This window comes from Melospiza melodia, unplaced genomic scaffold, assembly GCF_035770615.1.
Source record: "Melospiza melodia melodia isolate bMelMel2 unplaced genomic scaffold, bMelMel2.pri scaffold_361, whole genome shotgun sequence".
NCBI lineage: Eukaryota > Metazoa > Chordata > Aves > Passeriformes > Passerellidae > Melospiza > Melospiza melodia.
In genome coordinates this window covers 38,760-58,538 of record NW_026948681.1, presented here as the reverse complement: position 1 = coordinate 58,538, position 19,779 = coordinate 38,760, and the positions used below count along the sequence as shown (strand labels likewise).

General features: G+C 49.3%; 1 protein-coding gene across 1 annotated transcript in view; it reads left to right on the top strand.

Annotated features, from left to right (window-relative positions):
- Window positions 1-1,944: 1,944 nt before the first annotated feature.
- GABBR1 (gamma-aminobutyric acid type B receptor subunit 1) overlaps window positions 1,945-19,779 on the top strand; it is a gene marked incomplete at its 5' end in the record, with an annotated part of 42,865 nt that continues 25,030 nt past the window's right edge. Inside the window, 8 exon segments of the mRNA XM_063183079.1 lie at window positions 1,945-2,121; window positions 4,369-4,546; window positions 7,411-7,511; window positions 8,653-8,718; window positions 12,794-12,985; window positions 15,528-15,770; window positions 16,963-17,026; window positions 19,070-19,147. Coding sequence (XP_063039149.1) covers window positions 1,945-2,121; window positions 4,369-4,546; window positions 7,411-7,511; window positions 8,653-8,718; window positions 12,794-12,985; window positions 15,528-15,770; window positions 16,963-17,026; window positions 19,070-19,147 — 1,099 coding nt within the window.

Genomic DNA, 19,779 nt, shown 5'->3' with positions numbered 1-19,779 from the left:
TTGGGGGGATTTTAAGTTGAAAATTTGATTTTTTTGGGTTGAAAATTGGGGATTTTTTGGGTAAAAAAAAGGGAAATTTTTGGGTAAAAAATGGAATTTTAGGGGGAAATTTTAAGTTGAAAATTTGATTTTTTTGGGGTTGAAAATTGAGGATTTTTTGGGTAAAAAAAATGGGAAATTTTTTGGTAAAAAATGAAAATTTTGGGGAGATTTTGAAGTTGAAAATTGATTTTTTGGGGTTGAAATTGGGGATTTTTTGGGTAAAAAAAATGGGGATTTTTGGGTAAAACATGGAATTTTGGGGGGATTTCAAGTTGAAAATTTGATTTTTTTGGGGTTGAAAATTGGGGATTTTTTGGGTAAAAATTGGGAATTTTTTGGTAAAAAATGGAATTTTGGGGGGAAATTTTAAGTTGAAAATTTGATTTTTTTGGGGTTGAAATTGGGGATTTTTTGGGTAAAAAAAATGGGAATTTTTTTGGTAAAAAATGAAAATTTTGGGGGGGATTTTGAAGTTGAAAATTGGATTTTTTGGGGTTGAAAATTGGGGATTTTTTGGGTAAAAAAAATGGAATTTTTTTGGTAAAAAATGAAAATTTTGGGGGGAAATTTTAAGTTGAAAATTTGATTTTTTGGGGTTGAAAATTGGGGATTTTTTGGGTAAAAAAAATGGGGATTTTTTGGGTAAAAAATGGAATTTTGGGGGGATTTTAAGTTGAAAATTTGAATATTTGGGGTTGAAAATTGGGGATTTTTTGGTAAAATTTGGGATTTTTGGGGTCATTTTAGGCATTTTGGGGCCATTTTGGGGTGGATTTTTGGGGTCAATTTTGGGGTTTTTGGGGCCATTTTGGGTGGATTTTTTTGGAATTTGGGGTTTTTTGTGTCCAAACTGGTCCGTACTGGTTTGAACTGGGATTGTCCCCGATTGTCCCGATTGTCCCCTCAATGTCCTTGAATTGATGGGTCCATCCATGGATTTTTGCCATTTTTGGGGCCATTTTTGGGGCCATTTTTGGGGTTTTTGGGGCCATTTTGGGGTGGATTTTTTGGGAATTTTGTGTTTTTTGTGTCCAAACTGGTCCGTACTGGTTTGAACTGGATTGTCCCCGATTGTCCCTTCAGTGTCACCCTGATCCCAACTGGTGCCATCGTGGATTTTTGGGGTTTTGGGGTTTTTGGGGCCATTTTGGGTGGATTTTTGGGTTTTTGGGGTGGATTTTTTTGGGAATTTTGGTGTTTTTTTGTGTCCAAACTGGTTTGTACTGGTTTGAACTGGATTGTCCCCGATTGTCCCCGATTGTCCCCTCAATGTCCTTGAATTGATGGGTCCATCCATGGATTTTTGCCATTTTTGGGGCCATTTTTGTGGCAATTTTGGGTTTTTGGGGTGGATTTTTTTGGGAATTTTGGGTTTTTTTGTGTCCAAACTGGTTTGTACTGGTTTGAACTGGGATTGTCCCCGATTGTCCCCTCAGTGTCACCCTGATCCCAACTGGTGCCATCGTGGATTTTTGGGGTTTTGGGGTTTTTGGGGCCATTTTGGGTGGATTTTTTGGGTTTTTGGGGTGGATTTTTTTGGGAATTTTGGGGTTTTTTGGGTCCAAACTGGTTTGTACTGGTTTGAACTGGGATTGTCCCCGATTGTCCCCTCAGTGTCACCTTGATCCCGCCTGGTGCCATCTTGGATTTTTGGGTTTTTGGGCCATTTTTGGGGTTTTTGGGGCCATTTTGGGGTGGATTTTTTTGGGAATTTTGGGGTTTTTTGTGTCCAAACTGGTTTGTACTGGTTTGAACTGGATTGTCCCCGATTGTCCCTCAGTGTGACCTTGATCCACCTGGTGCCATCTTGGATTTTGGGGGTTTTGGGGCCATTTTGGGTGGATTTTTGGGTTTTTGGGGTGGATTTTTTGGGAATTTGGTGTTTTTTGTGTCCAAACTGGTTTGTACTGGTTTGAACTGGGATTGTCCCCGATTGTCCCTCAGTGTGACCCCGGCCAGGCCACCAAGCTGCTCTACGAGCTGCTCTACAACCTCCCGTTCAAGATCATCCTCATGCCCGGCTGCTCCAGCGTCTCCACCCTGGTGGCCGAGGCCGCGCGCATCTGGAACGTCACCGTGGTGAGCGAGGAATCGCCGGAAAATTCCCGAATTTTGGGGGAAAAATCCGGGAATTTTTGACATTTTTTTTGAAAGAACCAACTCAAAAATCCACAAAAAAAAATCCACAAAAATAAAGAAAAAAAAAGTAAAAAAAATCACCAAAAAAATCACAAAAAATCCCCAAAATATCACCAAAAATTCAAAATTTTTGAATTTTTTTTTAAATTTTTTTTAAATTTTTGAAATTTTTTGGAATTTTGCTGTTCCCAGCTGTCGTACGGCTCGAGCTCTCCGGCGCTGTCCAACCGCCGCCGTTTCCCGACGTTTTTCCGCACGCACCCCTAATCCCAAAATTCCCAAATTCCCCAAATCCTCACAACCTCAAAAATCCTAAAAAAAGTCCCCCAAAAATCCCCAAAAATTCTCAATGAAATCTCAAAAAAATAATCCGCTAAAAATCCCCATAATATAAAAAGGAATCCCCCAAAAAATCGCCAAAAATCGCCACAAATTAAAGAAAAAAAAAATCTTTAAAAAATCCAAAAAGATTCCCAAAAATTCCAAAAAATTATCTGAAAAACCCTGGAATTTTGGGGAATTTTTGAAAATTTTTGAAAGTTTTTGAGATGTTTGAAATTTTGTCGTTCCCAGCTGTCGTACGGCTCGAGCTCCCCGGCGCTGTCCAACCGCCAGTGCTTCCCCAAAAATCCAAAAAAATCCCCAAAAATATCTCCGAAAATCCCCCTAAAAATTTCTCCAAAAAATCCCAAAAAATTAAAAAAAAATGCGCCAAAAAATCCCCGTAAAATAAAAAGAATTCCCAAAAAAAAAAAATCGCCAAAAAATCGCCAGAAATTAAAGAAAAAATCTTAAAAAAAACAAAAAAAATCCCTAAAAAAACCTGGAATTTTTGGAAATTTTTGAAAATTTTTGTAAATTTTTTTTGTAATTTTGGGGATTTTCCAGAAAAAAACAAAAAACAAAAAACAAAAATCCACCAAAAAATCCATAAAAATAAAGAAAAACCATTAAAAAAATCCCAAAAAATCACCAAAAATCCCCAAACAAATATCAAAAAAAATCCCCATAAAATAAAAAGAAATCCCCAAAAAATCGCCAAAAAATCGCCAAAAATTAAAGAAAAAAAATCTTTAAAAAACCAAAAAAATTCCCTAAAAAAACCTGGAATTTTTGGAAATGTTTGAAAATTTTTGTAAATTTTTTTTATAATTTTGGGGATTTTCCAGAAAAAAACAAAAAACAAAAAACAAAAATCCACCAAAAAACCCACAAAAATAAAGAAAAAAATGTAAAAAAAATCCCCCAAAAATCCCCCAAAAATCGCAAAAAAATCGCAAAAAATCCCCAAAAATTCAAAATTTTTGAAAAATTTTTGAAATTTTTGTTGAATTTTTTTGAAAATTTTGTAAATTTTTTGAAATTTTGTCTTTCCCAGCTGTCGTACGGCTCGAGCTCGCCGGCGCTGTCCAACCGCCGGCGCTTCCGACGTTTTTCCGCACGCACCCCTCGGCCCAAAATTCCAAATTCCCCAAATCCTCGCAACCTCAAATCCCCAAAAATCCTAAAAAAAATACCCAAAAAATCCCCCAAAAATTCTTAAAACATCCTAAAAAAATCCCCCAAAATTCTCAATGAAATCTCAAAAAATAAAAATCCACTAAAAATCCCCATAAAATGAAAAGAAATCCCCCAAAAATCGCCACAAATTTAAGATAAAAATCTTTTAAAATCCCAAAAAATTCCCCAAATAATTCTCTAAAAAACCTGAAGGTTTGAAAATTTTTGAAAATTTATTTCTAATTTTTGGGGAATTTTCCAGCAAAAAAAACCAACCCAAAAATCCACCAAAAAATCCACAAAAATAAAGAAAAAAAAGTTTAAAAAATCCCCCAAAATCACCAAAAATTCCCAAAGAAATCTCAACAAAATCCCCATAAAATAAAAGAAATCCCCCAAAATTGCCACAAATTAAAGATAAAAGTCTTTAAAAATCCCCAAAAAATTCCCTAAAAAAACCTGGAAATTTTGAAAAATTTTGAAAATTTTGGGATTTTCCAGCAAAAAAAAAACAACCCAAAAATCCACAAAAATAAAGAAAAATGTTAAAAAATCACCAAAAAATCCCCAAAAATCGCAAAAAAATCGCAAAAAATCCCCAAAATTTCAAAATTTTTGAAAAATTTTTGAATTTTTGTTGAATTTTTTGAAAATTTTGTAAATTTTTTGAAATTTTGTCGTTCCCAGCTGTCGTACGGCTCGAGCTCGCCGGCGCTGTCCAACCGCCGGCGCTTCCCGACGTTTTTCCGCACGCACCCCTCGGCCACGCTGCACAACCCGACGCGCGTGCAGCTCTTCCGCAAGTGGGGCTGGACCAAGATCGCCACCATCCAGCAGACCGAGGAGGTCTTCACCTCGGTATGGAGCTGGGGGGCACCAAAGTTCTCCTGGTGGCACCAAAGTTCTCCTTGGAGACCTCAAAATTCCTCTTGGTGGCACCAAAGTTCTCCTTGGTGGATCCAAAGTTCTCCTGGTGGCACCAAAGTTCTCCTTGGGGACACCAAAGTTCTCCTGGTGGCACCAAAGTTCTCCTTGGTGGATCCAAAATTCCTCTTGGTTGCACCAAAGTTCTCCTTGGGTTCCTCCTTGGGTTCCTCCTTGGGTTCCTCCTTGGGTTCCTCATTGGTTCCTGGGTTCTTCCAATTCCAACTTGGGTTTGGTGACCCCAAAATCCTCCTTGGTGACCCCAAAATTCTCCTTGGTGGATCCAAAATTCTCCTTGGGTTCCTCCTTGGTGACCCCAAAATTGTCCTTGGGTTCCTCCTTGGGTTCCTCTTTGGTGGCCCCCAAATTCACCTCGGTACGGGGACACGGGACACCAAAGTTCTCCTTGGTGGCACCAAAGTTCTCCTTGGGGACCTCAAAATTCCTCTTGGTGGCAGCAAAGTTCTCCTTGGTGGATCCAAAGTTCTCCTGGTGGCACCAAAGTTCTCCTTGGGGACATCAAAGTTCTCCTTGGTGGATCCAAAATTCCTCTCGGTGACCCCAAAATTGTCCTTGGGTTCCTCCTTGGGTTCCTCCTTGGTGACCCTCAAGTTCTCCTTGGTGGATCCAAAGTTCTCCTGGTGACACCAAAGTTCTCCTTGGTGACCCCAAAGTTCCTCTTGGTGGCCTCAAAATTGTTCTTGGTGGCACCAAAGTCCTCCTTGGGTTCCTCCTTGGGTTCCTCCTTGGGTTCCTCCAATTCCAACTTGGGTTTGGTGGCCCCAAAATCGTCCCTGGGTTCCTCCTTGGGTTCCTCTTTGGTGGCCCCCAAATTCACCTCGGTATGGGGACGGGAACCAGAACCTTGGGGACACCAAAGTTCTCCATGGGTTCCTCCTTGGGTTCCTCCTTGGTTCCTGGGTTCCTCCAATTCCAACTTGGGTTTGGTGACACCGAAATTGTCCTTGGTGGCCCCAAAATTCTCCTCGGGTTCCTCCTTGGTGGCACCAAAATTCTCCTTGGTGGATCCAAAATTCTCCTTGGGTTCCTCCTTGGGTTCCTCCTTGGTGACCCTCAAGTTCTCCTTGGTGGCACCAGAATTGTCCTTGGGTTCCTCATTGGTTCCTGGGTTCCTCCAATTCCAACTTGGGTTTGGTGGCCCCAAAATCCTCCTTGGTGGCCCCAAAATTCTCCTTGGTGGCCCCAAAATTCTCCTTGGTGGCCCCAGAATCATCCCTGGGTTCCTCCTTGGGTTCCTTCTTGGTGACCCCAAAATTCTCCTTGGGTTCCTCCTTGGTGACCCTCAAGTTCTCCTTGGGGACACCGAAGTTCTCCTTGGGGACACCAAAGTTCTCCTGGTGGCACCAAAGTTCTCCTTGGTGGATGCAAAGTTCTCCTTGGGTTCCTCCTTGGGTTCCTCTTTGGTGGCCCCCAAATTCACCTCGGTACGGGGACCTGGGGGGCACCAAAGTTCTCCTTGGTGGCACCGAAATTCTCCTTGGAGACACCAAAGTTCTCCTGGGGGGCACCAAAGTTCTCCCTGGGTTCCTCCTTGGGTTCCTCCTTGGTGGTCCCAAAATTCCTCTTGGTGACCCCAAAATTGTCCCTGGGTTCCTCCTTGGGTTCCTCCTTGGTGACCCTCAAGTTCTCCTTGGTGGATCCAAAGTTCTCCTGGGGGACACCAAAGTTCTCCTTGGTGACCCAAAGTTCCTCTTGGTGGCCTCAAAATTGTTCTTGGTGGCACCAAAGTCCTCCTTGGGTTCCTCCTTGGATTCCTCCTTGGGTTCCTCCAATTCCAACTTGGCTTTGGTGGCCCCAAAATCGTCCCTGGGTTCCTCCTTGGGTTCCTCTTTGGTGGGCCCCAAATTCACCTCGGTATGGGGACGGGAACCAGAACCTTGGGGACACCAAAGTTCTCCATGGGTTCCTCCTTGGGTTCCTCCTTGGGTTCCTGGTTCCTCCAATTCCAACTTGGGTTTGGTGACACCGAAATTGTCCTTGGTGACCCCAAAATTCTCCTTGGTGGATCCAAAATTCTCCTTGGGTTCCTCCTTGGGTTCCTCTTTGGTGGCCCCCAAATTCACCTCGGTACGGGGACACGGGACACCAAAGTTCTCCTTGGTGGCACCAAAGTTCTCCTTGGGGACCTCAAAATTCCTCTTGGTGGCAGCAAAGTTCTCCTTGGTGGATCCAAAGTTCTCCTGGTGGCACCAAAGTTCTCCTGGTGGCACCAAAGTTCTCCTTGGGGACATCAAAGTTCTCCTTGGTGGATCCAAAGTTCCTCTCGGTGACCCCAAAATTGTCCTTGGGTTCCTCCTTGGTGACCCTCAAGTTCTCCTTGGTGACCCAAAATCTTCCTTGGGTTCCTCCCTGGTGTCCCCAACCCCTCCTAGATGCCACCAACCCCATTTTTGGTGCCCCAAACCCCTCTGAGATGCCCCCAACCCCTCTGAGATGCCACCAACCCCATTTTTGGTGCCCCAAACCCCTCTGAGATGCCCCCAACCCCTCTGAGATGCCACCAACCCCATTTTTGAGGCCACCAACCCCTGTTTGATGTCCCCAACCCCATTGCTGGTGCCCCAAACCCCTTTGAGATGCCACCAACCCATTTCTGGTGTCCCCATCCCCATTTCTGGTGTCCCCAACCCCATTTTTGGTGTCCCCAAACCCCTTTGAGATGCCACCAACCCCATTTCCGATGTTCCCAAACCCCTCTGAGATGCCACCAACCCCATTTCTGATGTCCCCAAACCCCTCTGAGATGCCACCAACCCCATTTCTGATGTCCCACGTCCCCACCAGACCTGGACGACCTGGACCGGCGGGTGAAGGAGGCCGGGCTGGAGATCACCTTCCGCCAGAGCTTCTTCTCCGACCCCTCGGCCTCCGTCAAGAACCTCAAGGTGAGACCTCCCCATCTCCACCAGGAGGTCCCACCCCACCATCGGGACCACCCTGAGGTCCAACCCCACCTTCAGGACCACCCTGAGGTCCCACCAGAACCACCCTGAGGTCCCACCAGACCTCCAGGACCACCCTGAGGTCCCACCAGACCTCCAGGACCACCCTGAGGTCCAACCCCACCATTGGGACCACCCTGAGGTCCCACCAGGACCACGCTGAGGTCCCACCAGACCTTCAGGACCACCCTGAGGTCCAACCCCACCTCCAGGACCACCCTGAGGTCCAACTCCACCATCGGGACCACCCTGAGGTCCACCAGACCTCCAGGACCACCCTGAGGTCCCACCAGACCTTCAGGACCACCCTGAGGTCCAACCCCACCATCGGGACCACCCTGAGGTCCCACCAGGACCACCCTGAGGTCCCACCAGACCTCCAGGACCACCCTGAGGTCCCACCAGGACCACCCTGAGGTCCCACCAGACCTTCAGGACCACCCCGAGGTCCAACCCCACCATTGGGACCACCCTGAGGTCCCACCAGGACCACCCTGAGGTCCCACCAGAGCTCCAGGACAACCCTGAGGTCCCACCAGACCTCCAGGACCACCCCGAGGTCCCACCAGACCTCCAGGACCACCCTGAGGTCCCACCAGGACCACCCTGAGGTCCAACCCCACCATTGGGACCACCCTGAGGTCCCACCAGGACCACCCCAAGGTCCCACCCCACCTCCAGGACCACCCTGAGGTCCAACCCCACCATCGGGACCACCCTGAGGTCCCACCAGGACCACCCTGAGGTCCCACCAGACCTCCAGGACCACCCTGAGGTCCCACCAGGACCATCCTGAGGTCCCACCCCACCATTGGGACCACCCTGAGGTCCCACCAGACCTCCAGGACCACCCTGAGGTCCCACCAGGACCACCCTGAGGTCCCACCAGGACCATCCTGAGGTCCCACTAGACCTCCAGGACCACCCTGAGGTCCCACCAGACCTCCAGGACCACCCTGACCATGGTGGACCTCCAGAAGGAGGAGAAGACACCTCCAGAGGTCCATCGGGGTGGGGGAGGAGGGGCGTGGTTGGTTTATGCAAATGAGGTGGGCGGGGCCTGAGGAAGCGTCCAATCCCGCAGCGGCAGGACGCGCGCATCATCGTGGGGCTCTTCTACGAGACCGTGGCCAGGAAGGTCTTCTGCGAGGTGGGGACGGCGCGGGGACATCGGGGCTGGTGGGACATGGGTGGGTGGAGATGGTGGTGGACCATGGATGGAGATGGTGGTGATGGTGGACCATGGATGGAGATGGTGGGACCATGGATGGAGATGGTGATGGACCATGGATGGAGATGGTGAGACATGGATGGAGATGGTGGACCATGGATGGAGATGGTGGGACATGGATGGAGATGGTGGGACATGGATGGATGGATGGATGGAGATGGTGATGGTGATGGTGGATCATGGATGGAGATGGTGATGGTGATGGTGATGGTGATGGTGATGGTGGACCATGGATGGAGATGGTGGGGGTGGTGGGACCATGGATGGGTGGAGGTGGTGGACCATGGATGGAGATGGGGGGGGTGGTGGGACCATGGATGGGTGGAGATGGTGATGGACCATGGGTGGAGATGGTGGATCATGGATGGAGATGGATGATGATGATGGTGATGGTGGACCATGGATGGTGATGGTGATGGTGGTGGGACCATGGATGGGTGGAGATGGTGGTGGTGGTGGTGGACCATGGATGGAGATGGTGGGGATGGTGGACCATGGATGGAGATGGTGATGATGATGGACCATGGATGGAGATGGTGGTGGTGGTGGTGGACCATGGATGGAGATGGTGATGGTGGACCATGGATGGAGATGGTGATGATGGACCATGGATGGAGATGGTGATGGTGGACCATGGATGGAGATGGTGGACCATGGATGGAGATGGTGATGGTGGATCATGGATGGAGATGGTGGGGATGGTGGGACATGGGTGGAGATGGTGGTGATGGACCATGGATGGATGGAGATGGTGGTGGTGGGGATGGACCATGGATGGAGATGGTGGTGATGGTGGACCATGGATGGAGATGGTGATGGTGGACCATGGATGGAGATGGTGATGATGGATCATGGATGGAGATGGTGATGATGGATCATGGATGGATGATGGATGATGGATCAATGATGATGGACCATGGATGGATGGATGATGACAATGATGATGACAATGATGATGATGATGATGATGACGATGATGGTGCAGGTCTACAAGGAGAAGCTCTACGGCAAGCAGTCCGTGTGGTTCCTCATCGGCTGGGACACCAACAAGTGGTTCTGATGGTGGATCAGTGATGGTGGACCATGGATGGATGGAGATGGATGGATGATGGATGATGATGATGATGATGGATCAATGATGATGGATCATGGATGGATGGATGATGGATGATGATGATGGTGGTGGATATTGATGGATCATGGATGGATGGATGATGATGGATCAATGATGGTGGATCATGGATGGAGATGGATGATGGATGGATGGATGGATGGATGGATGGATGATGATGATGGATCATGGATCATGGATGGATGGATGGATGGATGGTGATGGATCAATGATGATGGATCATGGATGGATGGAGATGGATGGATGATGGATGATGGATCAATGATGATGGATCATGGATGAATGGATGGATGATGATGACAATGATGATGATGATGATGATGGATGATGATGGACCATGGATGATGATGATGATGGATCATGGATGGATGGATGGATGGATGGATGGATGGATGATGGATGATGGATGGATGATGATGGATCATGGATGGATGGATGATGATGATGGTGGACCATGGATGGATGGATGATGATGATGGTGGATCATGGATGGATGATGATGATGATGACGATGATGGTGCAGGTCTACAAGGAGAAGCTCTACGGCAAGCAGTCCGTGTGGTTCCTCATCGGCTGGGACGCCAACAAGTGGTTCTGATGGTGGATCAGTGATGGTGGACCATGGATGGATGGAGATGGATCAATGATGATGGATCATGGATGGATGGATGATGATGGTGGATGATGGATGGATGGATGATGGTGGATCATGGATGGATGATGATGGATGGTGATGGATCAATGATGATGGATCATGGATCATGGATGGATGGATGATGGTGGATCATGGATGGATGGATGGATGGAGATGGATCATGGATGGATCATGGATGGATGATGATGATGATGATGATGATGATGATGATGACGCAGGTCTACAAGGAGAAGCTCTACGGCAAGCAGTCCGTGTGGTTCCTCATCGGCTGGGACACCAACAAGTGGTTCTGATGGTGGATCAGTGATGGTGGACCATGGATGGATGATGGATGATGATGGATGATGGAAGGATGATGATGATGGTGGATCATGGATGGATGATGATGGTGGATCATGGATCATGGATGGATGGATGGATGATGGTGGATCATGGATGGATGGATGGATGATGGTGGATCATGGATGGATGGATGGTGATGGATCATGGATGGATGGATGGATGATGGATCAATGATGATGATGATGATGATGGATCATGGATGGATGGATGGATGATGGGTCAATGATGATGGATCACGGATGGATGGATGGATGGAGATGGATGATGGTGATGATGATGGATCAATGATGATGGATTGATGCTGATGGTGATGATGGATCAATGATGATGGATGGATGGATGGATGATGGATGGATGATGATGATGGTGGATCATGGATGGATGGATGGATGATGATGGATCAATGATGATGGATCATGGATGGATGGATGATGATGATGATGGATCATGGATGATGGATCAATGATGATGGTGGATCATGGATGGATGATGATGATGATGATGATGATGATGGTGCAGGTCTACAAGGAGAAGCTCTACGGCAAGCAGTCCGTGTGGTTCCTCATCGGCTGGGACACCAACAAGTGGTTCTGATGGTGGATCAGTGATGGTGGACCATGGATGGATGGATGGAGATGGATCATGGATCATGGATGGATGGATGATGGTGGATCATGGATGGATGGATGGTGATGGATCATGGATGGATGATGATGATGGATGATGGATCCATGATGATGGATCATGGATGGATGGATGATGATGACAATGATGATGATGATGATGGATGGATCACGGATGGATGGATGGAGATGGATGATGGTGATGATGATGGATCAATGATGATGGATTGATGCTGATGGTGATGATGGATCAATGATGATGGATGGATGGATGGATGATGGATGGATGATGATGATGGTGGATCATGGATGGATGGATGATGATGGTGGATCAATGATGATGGATCACGGATGGATGGATGGATGGATGGATGGATGGATGGATGATGATGATGATGATGATGATGATGATGATGATGATGATGATGATGACGCAGGTCTACAAGGAGAAGCTCTACGGCAAGAAGTCCGTGTGGTTCCTCATTGGCTGGTACGCCAACAAGTGGTTCTGATGGTGGATCAGTGATGGTGGACCATGGATGGATAGATGGATGGAGATGGATGATGGAAGGATGATGATGATGATGGATCATGGATGGATGGATGATGATGGATCATGGATGGATGGATGATGGATCAATGATGATGGATCATGGATGGATGGATGATGATGATGGTGGATCATGGATGGATGATGATGGATGGTGATGGATCAATGATGATGGATCATGGATGGTGGATGGATGGATGATGGTGGATCATGGATGGATGATGATGGATCATGGATGGATGATGATGATGATGATGGTGGATCATGGATGGATGATGATGATGATGATGATGATGGATCATGGATGGATGGATGATGGATCATGGATGGATGGATCATGGATGGATGGAGATGGATGATGGTGGATCATGGATGGATGATGATGATGGATCATGGATGGATGGATGATGATGGATCATGGATGGATGATGATGATGGATCATGGATGGATGATGATGGATCAATGATGATGGATCATGGATGGATGGAGATGGATGATGGATGGATGGATGATGGTGGATCATGGATGGATGATGATGGATGGTGATGGATCAATGATGATGGATCATGGATGATGGATGGATGGATGATGGTGGATCATGGATGGATGGATGATGGTGGATCATGGATGATGATGATGGTGGATCGATGATGGATGGATGATGATGATGATGACGATGATGATGGTGCAGGTCTACAAGGAGAAGCTCTACGGCAAGAAGTACGTGTGGTTCCTCATCGGCTGGTACGCCAACAAGTGGTTCCGCACGCCCGACCCGTCCATCAACTGCACGGCCGACCAGATGGCCGAGGCGGTGGAAGGTCACATCACCACCGAGATCGTCATGCTCAACCCCGAGAACACGCGCAGCATCTCCAACATGGTGGGTGGGCCCTGGGGCCTCCTGGGCCGCTGGCCAGGACCAAGCTTGGGTGGTCTCCAACCAGAACCTTGGGTCAACCTTGGGTGGTGTCCAACCCAAACCTTGGGTGGTCTCCAAGCCAAACCTCAGGTCAACCTTGGGTGGTCTCCAAGCCAAACCTTGGGTGGTCTCCAAGCCAACCCTTGGGTCAACCTTGGGTGGTCTCCAACCCAACCATTGGGTCAACCATGGGTGGTCTCCAGTCCAAACCTTGGGTGGTCTCCAACCCAAACCTTGGGTCAACCTTGGGTGGTCTCCAACCCAAACCATGAGTGAACATTGAGTGGTCTCCAACCAGAACCTTGGGTCAACCTTGGGTGGTCTCCAAACCAACCCTTGAATGTTCTCCAACCCAACCTTGGGTGGTCTCCAACCAGAACCTTGGGTCAACCTTGGGTGGTCTCCAGCCCAAACCATTGAATGTTCTCCAACCCAACTTTGAGTCAACTTTGGCTGGTCTCCAACCCAACCCTTGGGTCCACTTTGGGTGTTCTCCAACCCAACCCTTGGGTGGTCTCACACCCAACCACTGAATGTTCTCCAACCCAACCCTTGAATGTTCTCCAACCCAACCCTTGAATGTTCTCCAACCCAACCACTGGCTGGTCTCCAACCCAACCATTGGGTCAACCTTGGGTGGTCTCCAACCCAACCATTGAATGTTCTCCAACCCAACTTTGAGTCAACTTTGGGTCAACCTTGGGTGAACATTGAGTGTTCTCCAACCCAACCCTTGGCTGATCTCCAACCCAACCATTGAATGTTCTCCAACCCAACCATTGGGTCAACCTTGGGTGGTCTCCAACCCAAACCATTGAATGTTCTCCAACCCAACCATTGGCTGATCTCCAACCCAACCATTGAATGTTCTCCAACCCAACCTTGGGTGGTCTCCAACCCAACCCTTGGCTGGTCCCCAACCCAACCCTTGGCTGATCTCCAACCCAACCCTTGAATGTTCTCCAACCCAACCACTGGCTGGTCTCCAACCCAACCATTGGGTCAACCTTGGGTGGTCTCCAACCCAACCATTGAATGTTCTCCAACCCAACTTTGAGTCAACTTTGGGTCAACCTTGGGTGAACATTGGGTGTTCTCCAACCCAACCCTTGGCTGATCTCCAACCCAACTATTGAATGTTCTCCAACCCAACCATTGAATGTTCTCCAACCCAACCATTGGATCAACCTTGGGTGGTGTCCAACCCAACCCTTGGCTGGTCTCCAACCCAACCATTGGGTGACTCTTGGATGGTCTCCAACCCAACCATTGGGTGATCTCCAACCCAACTTTGAGTCAACTTTGGGTCAACCTTGGCTGGTCTCCAACCCAACCATTGGGTGACTCTTGGATGGTCTCCAACCCAGCCATGGGTGGTCTCCAACCCAACCCTTGGCTGGTCCCCAACCCAACCATTGAATGTTCTCCAACCCAACCATTGAATGTTCTCCAACCCAACCATTGGCTGATCTCCAACCCAACCATTGAATGTTCTCCAACCCAACTATTGAAATGTTCTCCAACCCAACCATTGAATGTTCTCCAACCCAACCTTGGGTGGTCTCCAACCCAACCATTGGGTGACCTTTGGGTGGTGTCCAACCCAACCTTGGCTGGTCCCCAACCCAACCATTGAATGTTCTCCAACCCAACCATTGGGTCAACCTTGGGTGGTCTCCAACCCAACCATTGATTGTTCTCCAACCCAACTTTGAGTCAACTTTGGGTCAACCTTGGGTGAACATTGGGTGTTCTCCAACCCAACCCTTGGCTGATCTCCAACCCAACCTTGGCTGATCTCCAACCCAACCATTGGGTGACCTTTGGGTGGTCTCCAACCCAACCTTGGCTGATCCCCAACCCAACCCTTGAATGTTCTCCAACCCAAACCTTGGATCAACCTTGGGTGGTGCCTAACCCAACCCTTGGCTGATCTCCAACCCAACCATTGAATGTTCTCCAACCCAACCATTGAATGTTCTCCAACCCAACCATTGAATGTTCTCCAACCCAACCATTGAATGTTCTCCAACCCAACCATTGGCTGGTCCCCAACCCAACCATTGAATGTTCTCCAACCCAAACCATTGAAATGTTCTCCAACCCAACCATTGGCTGATCTCCAACCCAACCATTGTCTGGTCTCCAACCGGCCCATTGAATGTTCTCCAACCCAACCATTGAATGTTCTCAACCCAACCTTGGATCAACCTTGGGTGGTGTCCAACCCAACCCTTGGCTGATCTCCAACCTAACCATTGGGTGACTCTTGGATGGTCTCCAACCCAGCCATGGGTGGTCTCCAACCCAACAATTGGGTCAACCTTGGTTGATCTCCAACCCAACCCTTGTCTGGTCTCCAACCCAACCATTGAATGTTCTCCAACCCAACTATTGGCTGATCTCCAACCCAACCATTGAATGTTCTCCAACCCAACCATTGGTTGATCTCCAACCCAACCTCGGCTGGTCCCCAACCCAGCCCTTGGTTGTCCTCCCGCAGACGTCGCAGGAGTTCATCGCCAAGCTGGAGAAGCGCCTGGGCCCCAACCCCAAGGAGACCGGGGGCTACCAGGAGGCGCCGCTGGCCTACGACGCCATCTGGGCGCTGGCGCTGGCGCTCAACAAGACGGCGCAGGAGCTGGCGCGGCACGGCGTGGGCCTGGACGAGTTCAACTACAACAACAAGACCATCACCGACGAGATCTACCGCGCCCTCAACTCCTCCGCCTTCGAGGGCGTCTCGGTGAGCGCAGGGGTTGGGCGGTGGTGGTGGCATCTGAGGGGGGTTCCGGAAAGTCAGGTTTGGGTGGAGGAACCTCAGAAATGGGGCTTTGAAAGTCAGATTTGGGTGGTGGTGGCATCTAAGGGGGGTTCTAAAAGTCTGGTTTGGGTGGTGGTGGCATCTAAGGGGGGTTCTAAAAGTCTGGTTTGGGTGGTGGTGGCATCTAAGGGGGGTTCTAAAAGTCAGATTTGGGTGGTGGTGGCATCTAAAGGGGGTTCCAAACTCCATTTTTGGTTGGAGGAACCTCAGAAATGGGGCTTTGAAAGTCAGATTTGGGTGGTGGTGGCATCTAAAGGGGGTTGCAAAAGTCAGATTTGGGTGGAGGAACCTCAGAAATGGTGGAGGAACCTCAGAAAGTTCAGATTTGGGTGGAGGTGGCATCTAAGGGGGGTTCCAAAATCCAGGTTTGGGTGGAGGAACCTCAGAAATTGGGTCCCAAAAAGTCAGATTTGGGTGGAGGAACCTCAGAAATGGCCCTGAAAGTCAGATTTGGGTGGTGGTGGCATCTAAAGGGGGTTCCGGAAAGTCAGGTTTGGGTGGAGGGACCTCGGAAATGGGGTCTCAAAACCATCACCGACGAGATCTACCGCGCCCTCAACTCCTCCGCCTTCGAGGGCGTCTCGGTGAGCGCAGCTGGCATCTGGGGGGGGTTCCAAAATCCAGATTTGGGTGGTGGTGGCATCTCGGGGGGGTTCCGGAAGGTCAGGTTTGGGTGGAGGGACCTCAGAAATGGTGGAGGAACCTCAGAAAGTTCACATTTGGGTGGTGGTGGCATCTAGGGGGGGGTTCCGGAAGGTCAGGTTTGGGTGGAGGAACCTCAGAAAAGTCAGGTTTGGGTGGTGGTGGTATCTAAGGGGGGTTCCAAAAGTCAGATTTGGGTGGTGGTGGTATCTAAGGGGGGTTCCAAAAGTCAGATTTGGGTGGTGGTGGCATCAAATTTTCATTTTGGGTGGTGGTGGCATCTAAGGGGGGGTTCCAAAAGTCAGATTTGGGTGGAGTGACCTCAGAAAATCCAGATTTGGGTGGTGGTGGCATCTGGGGGGGGTTCCAAAATCCGGATTTGGGTGGTGGTGGCATCTAACGGGGGTTCTAAAAGTCTCATTTGGGCGGTGGTGGCATCTAAGGGGGGTTCCAAAATCCACGTCCTCTCCAGGGCCACGTGGTGTTCGACGCCAGCGGCTCCCGCATGGCCTGGACCCTGATCGAGCAGCTCCAGGGTGAGGGGACAGCGGGGGGACAATGGGGGGACCTGCACGTGACACTGAGGGACGTGGCACCGCTCCCAGTGTCACCTGTGTGGGTGTCACCTGTCCAATGTCACCTGTCCCGGTGTCACCTGTCCAATGTCACCTGTGCCACCTGTCCATTGTCACCTGTGCCACCTGTCCAGTGTCACTTGTCCAGTGTCACCTGTCCAGTGTCACCTGTGTCACCTGTCACCTGTCCAATGTCACCTGTGCCGGTGTCACCTGTCCATTGTCACCTGTCCCGGTGTCACCTGTCCATTGGGTGTCACCTGTGCCACCTGTCCATTGACACCTGTCCCAATGTTCTGAAGATGTCACCTGTCCCATTGTCACCTGTCCAATGTCACCTGTCCCATTGTCACCTGTCCCATTGTCACCTGTCCAATGTCACCTGTCATTGGGTGTCACCTATCCAAGTGTCCCCAAGTTGTCACCTGTGCCATTGCCACCTGTCCTGGTGTCACCTGTCCCCTGTCACCTGTCCAATGTCACCTGTCCAATGTCACCTGTCCAATGTCACCTGTGTGGGTGTCACCTGTCCCATTGTCACCTGTCCATTGTCACCTGTCCCAATGTTCTGAAGATGTCACCTGTCCCGGTGTCACCTTTCCCATTGTCACCTGTCCAATGTCACCTGTGCCGGTGTCACCTGTCCAATGTCACCTATCCATTGGGTGTCCCCAAGGTGTCACTTGTCCTGGTGTCACCTGTCCATTGTCACCTGTCCAATGTCACCTTTGTGGGTGTCACCTGTCCCACCTGTCCTGGTGTTCTCAAGGTGTCCCCAAGGTGTCACCTGTCCAATGTCACCTGTCCCCTGTCACCTGTCCATTGGGTGTCACCTGTCCAATGTCACCTGTCCTGGTGTCACCTGTGTGGGTGTCACCTGTCCATTGTCACCTGTCCATTGTCACCTGTCATTGGGTGTCACCTATCCAAGTGTCCCCAAGTTGTCACCTGTCCCGGTGTCTCCTGTCCAATGTCACCTGTCCATTGTCACCTGTCCATTGTCACCTGTCATTGGGTGTCACCTATCCAAGTGTCCCCAAGGTGTCACCTGTCCCAGTGTCACCTGTGCCGGTCTCACCTGTCCCGGTGTCACCTTTCCCATTGTCACCTGTCCTGGTGTCACCTCTGTGGGTGTCACCTGTCCCACCTGTCCATTGGGTGCCACCTGTCCAATGTCACCTGTCCAATGTCACCTGTGCCACCTATCCTCGTGTCACCTGTCCCTCGTCACCTGTCCTGGTCTCACCTGTCCCTTGTCACCTGTCCAATGTCACCTGTCCCGGTGTCACCTCTGCTGGTGTCACCTGTCCATTGGGTGTCAGCTGTCCCTTGTCACCTGTCCGGGTGTCCCCAAGGTGTCACCTGTCCAATGTCACCTGTCCATTGTCACCTGTCCAATGTCACCTGTCCATTGTCACCTGTTTATTGGGTGTCACCTGTCCCACCTGTCCATTGTCACCTGTCCATTGTCACTTGTCCATTGTCACCTGTCCCTTGTCACCTGTCCAATGTCACCTGTCCCATGTCACCTGTCCCATTGTCACCTGTCATTGGGTGTCACCTATCCAAGTGTCCCCAAGGTGTCACCTGTCCTGGTGTCACCTGTGTGGGTGTCACCTGTCCAATGTCACCTGTCCAATGTCACCTGTCCCGGTGTCACCTGTCCTGGTGTCACCTGTCCTGGTGTCACCTGTGTCACCTGTCCATTGTCACCTGTCCAATGCCACCTGTCCCAATGTTCTGAAGATGTCACCTGTCCATTGGGTGTCACCTGTCCAATGTCACCTTTGTGGGTGTCACCTGTCCAATGTCACCTGTCCCGGTGTCACCTGTGTCACCTGTCCATTGTCACCTGTCCCGGTCTCACCTGTCCATTGTCACCTGTCCATTGTCACCTGTCCCCTGTCACCTGTGCCGGTGTCACCTGTCCCTCGTCACCTGTGCCGGTGTCACCTTTCCCATTGTCCCCTGTGCCGGTGTCACCTGCGCGCTGTCCCCCCGCAGACGGGGAGTACCAGAAGATCGGTTACTACGACAGCACCAAGGACAACCTGAGCTGGTACAACAACGACAAATGGATCGGTGAGAAACGGGGCAAAAACGGGGAAATTGGGGAAAACGGGAAATTGGGAAAAATGGGGAAATTGGGGAAAATGGGAAATTGGGAAAAATGGGGGAAAAAATGGGGAAATTGGGAAAAATGGGGAAATTGGGGAAAATGGGAAATTGGGAAAAATGGGGAATTGGGAAAAATGGGGAAATTGGGGAAAATGAGAAATTGGGAAAAATGGGGAAATTGGGGAAAATGGGAAATTGGGAAAAATGGGAAATTGGGAAAAACGGGGAAATTGGGAAAAATGGGAAATTGGGAAAAACGGGAAATTGGGGAAAATGGGAAATTGGGGAAAACGGGGAAATTGGGGAAAATGGGAAATTGGGAAAAATGGGGAAATTGGGAAAAACGGGAAATTGGGGAAAATGGGAAATTGGGAAAAACGGGGAAATTGGGAAAAATGGGGAAATTGGGAAAAATGGGGGAAAAATCGGGGAAAAAATCGGGGAAAACTGCAAAAAAATTGGGGAATTTGGGGAAAATTTGGGGAAAATTTGGGGGAAATTGGGAAAAAGGTGGGGGAATAATGGGAGGAAAGAAAGGGTGAAAATTGGGGAAAAATTGGGGGAAATTGCAAAAAAATTGGGAAAATTTGGGGAAA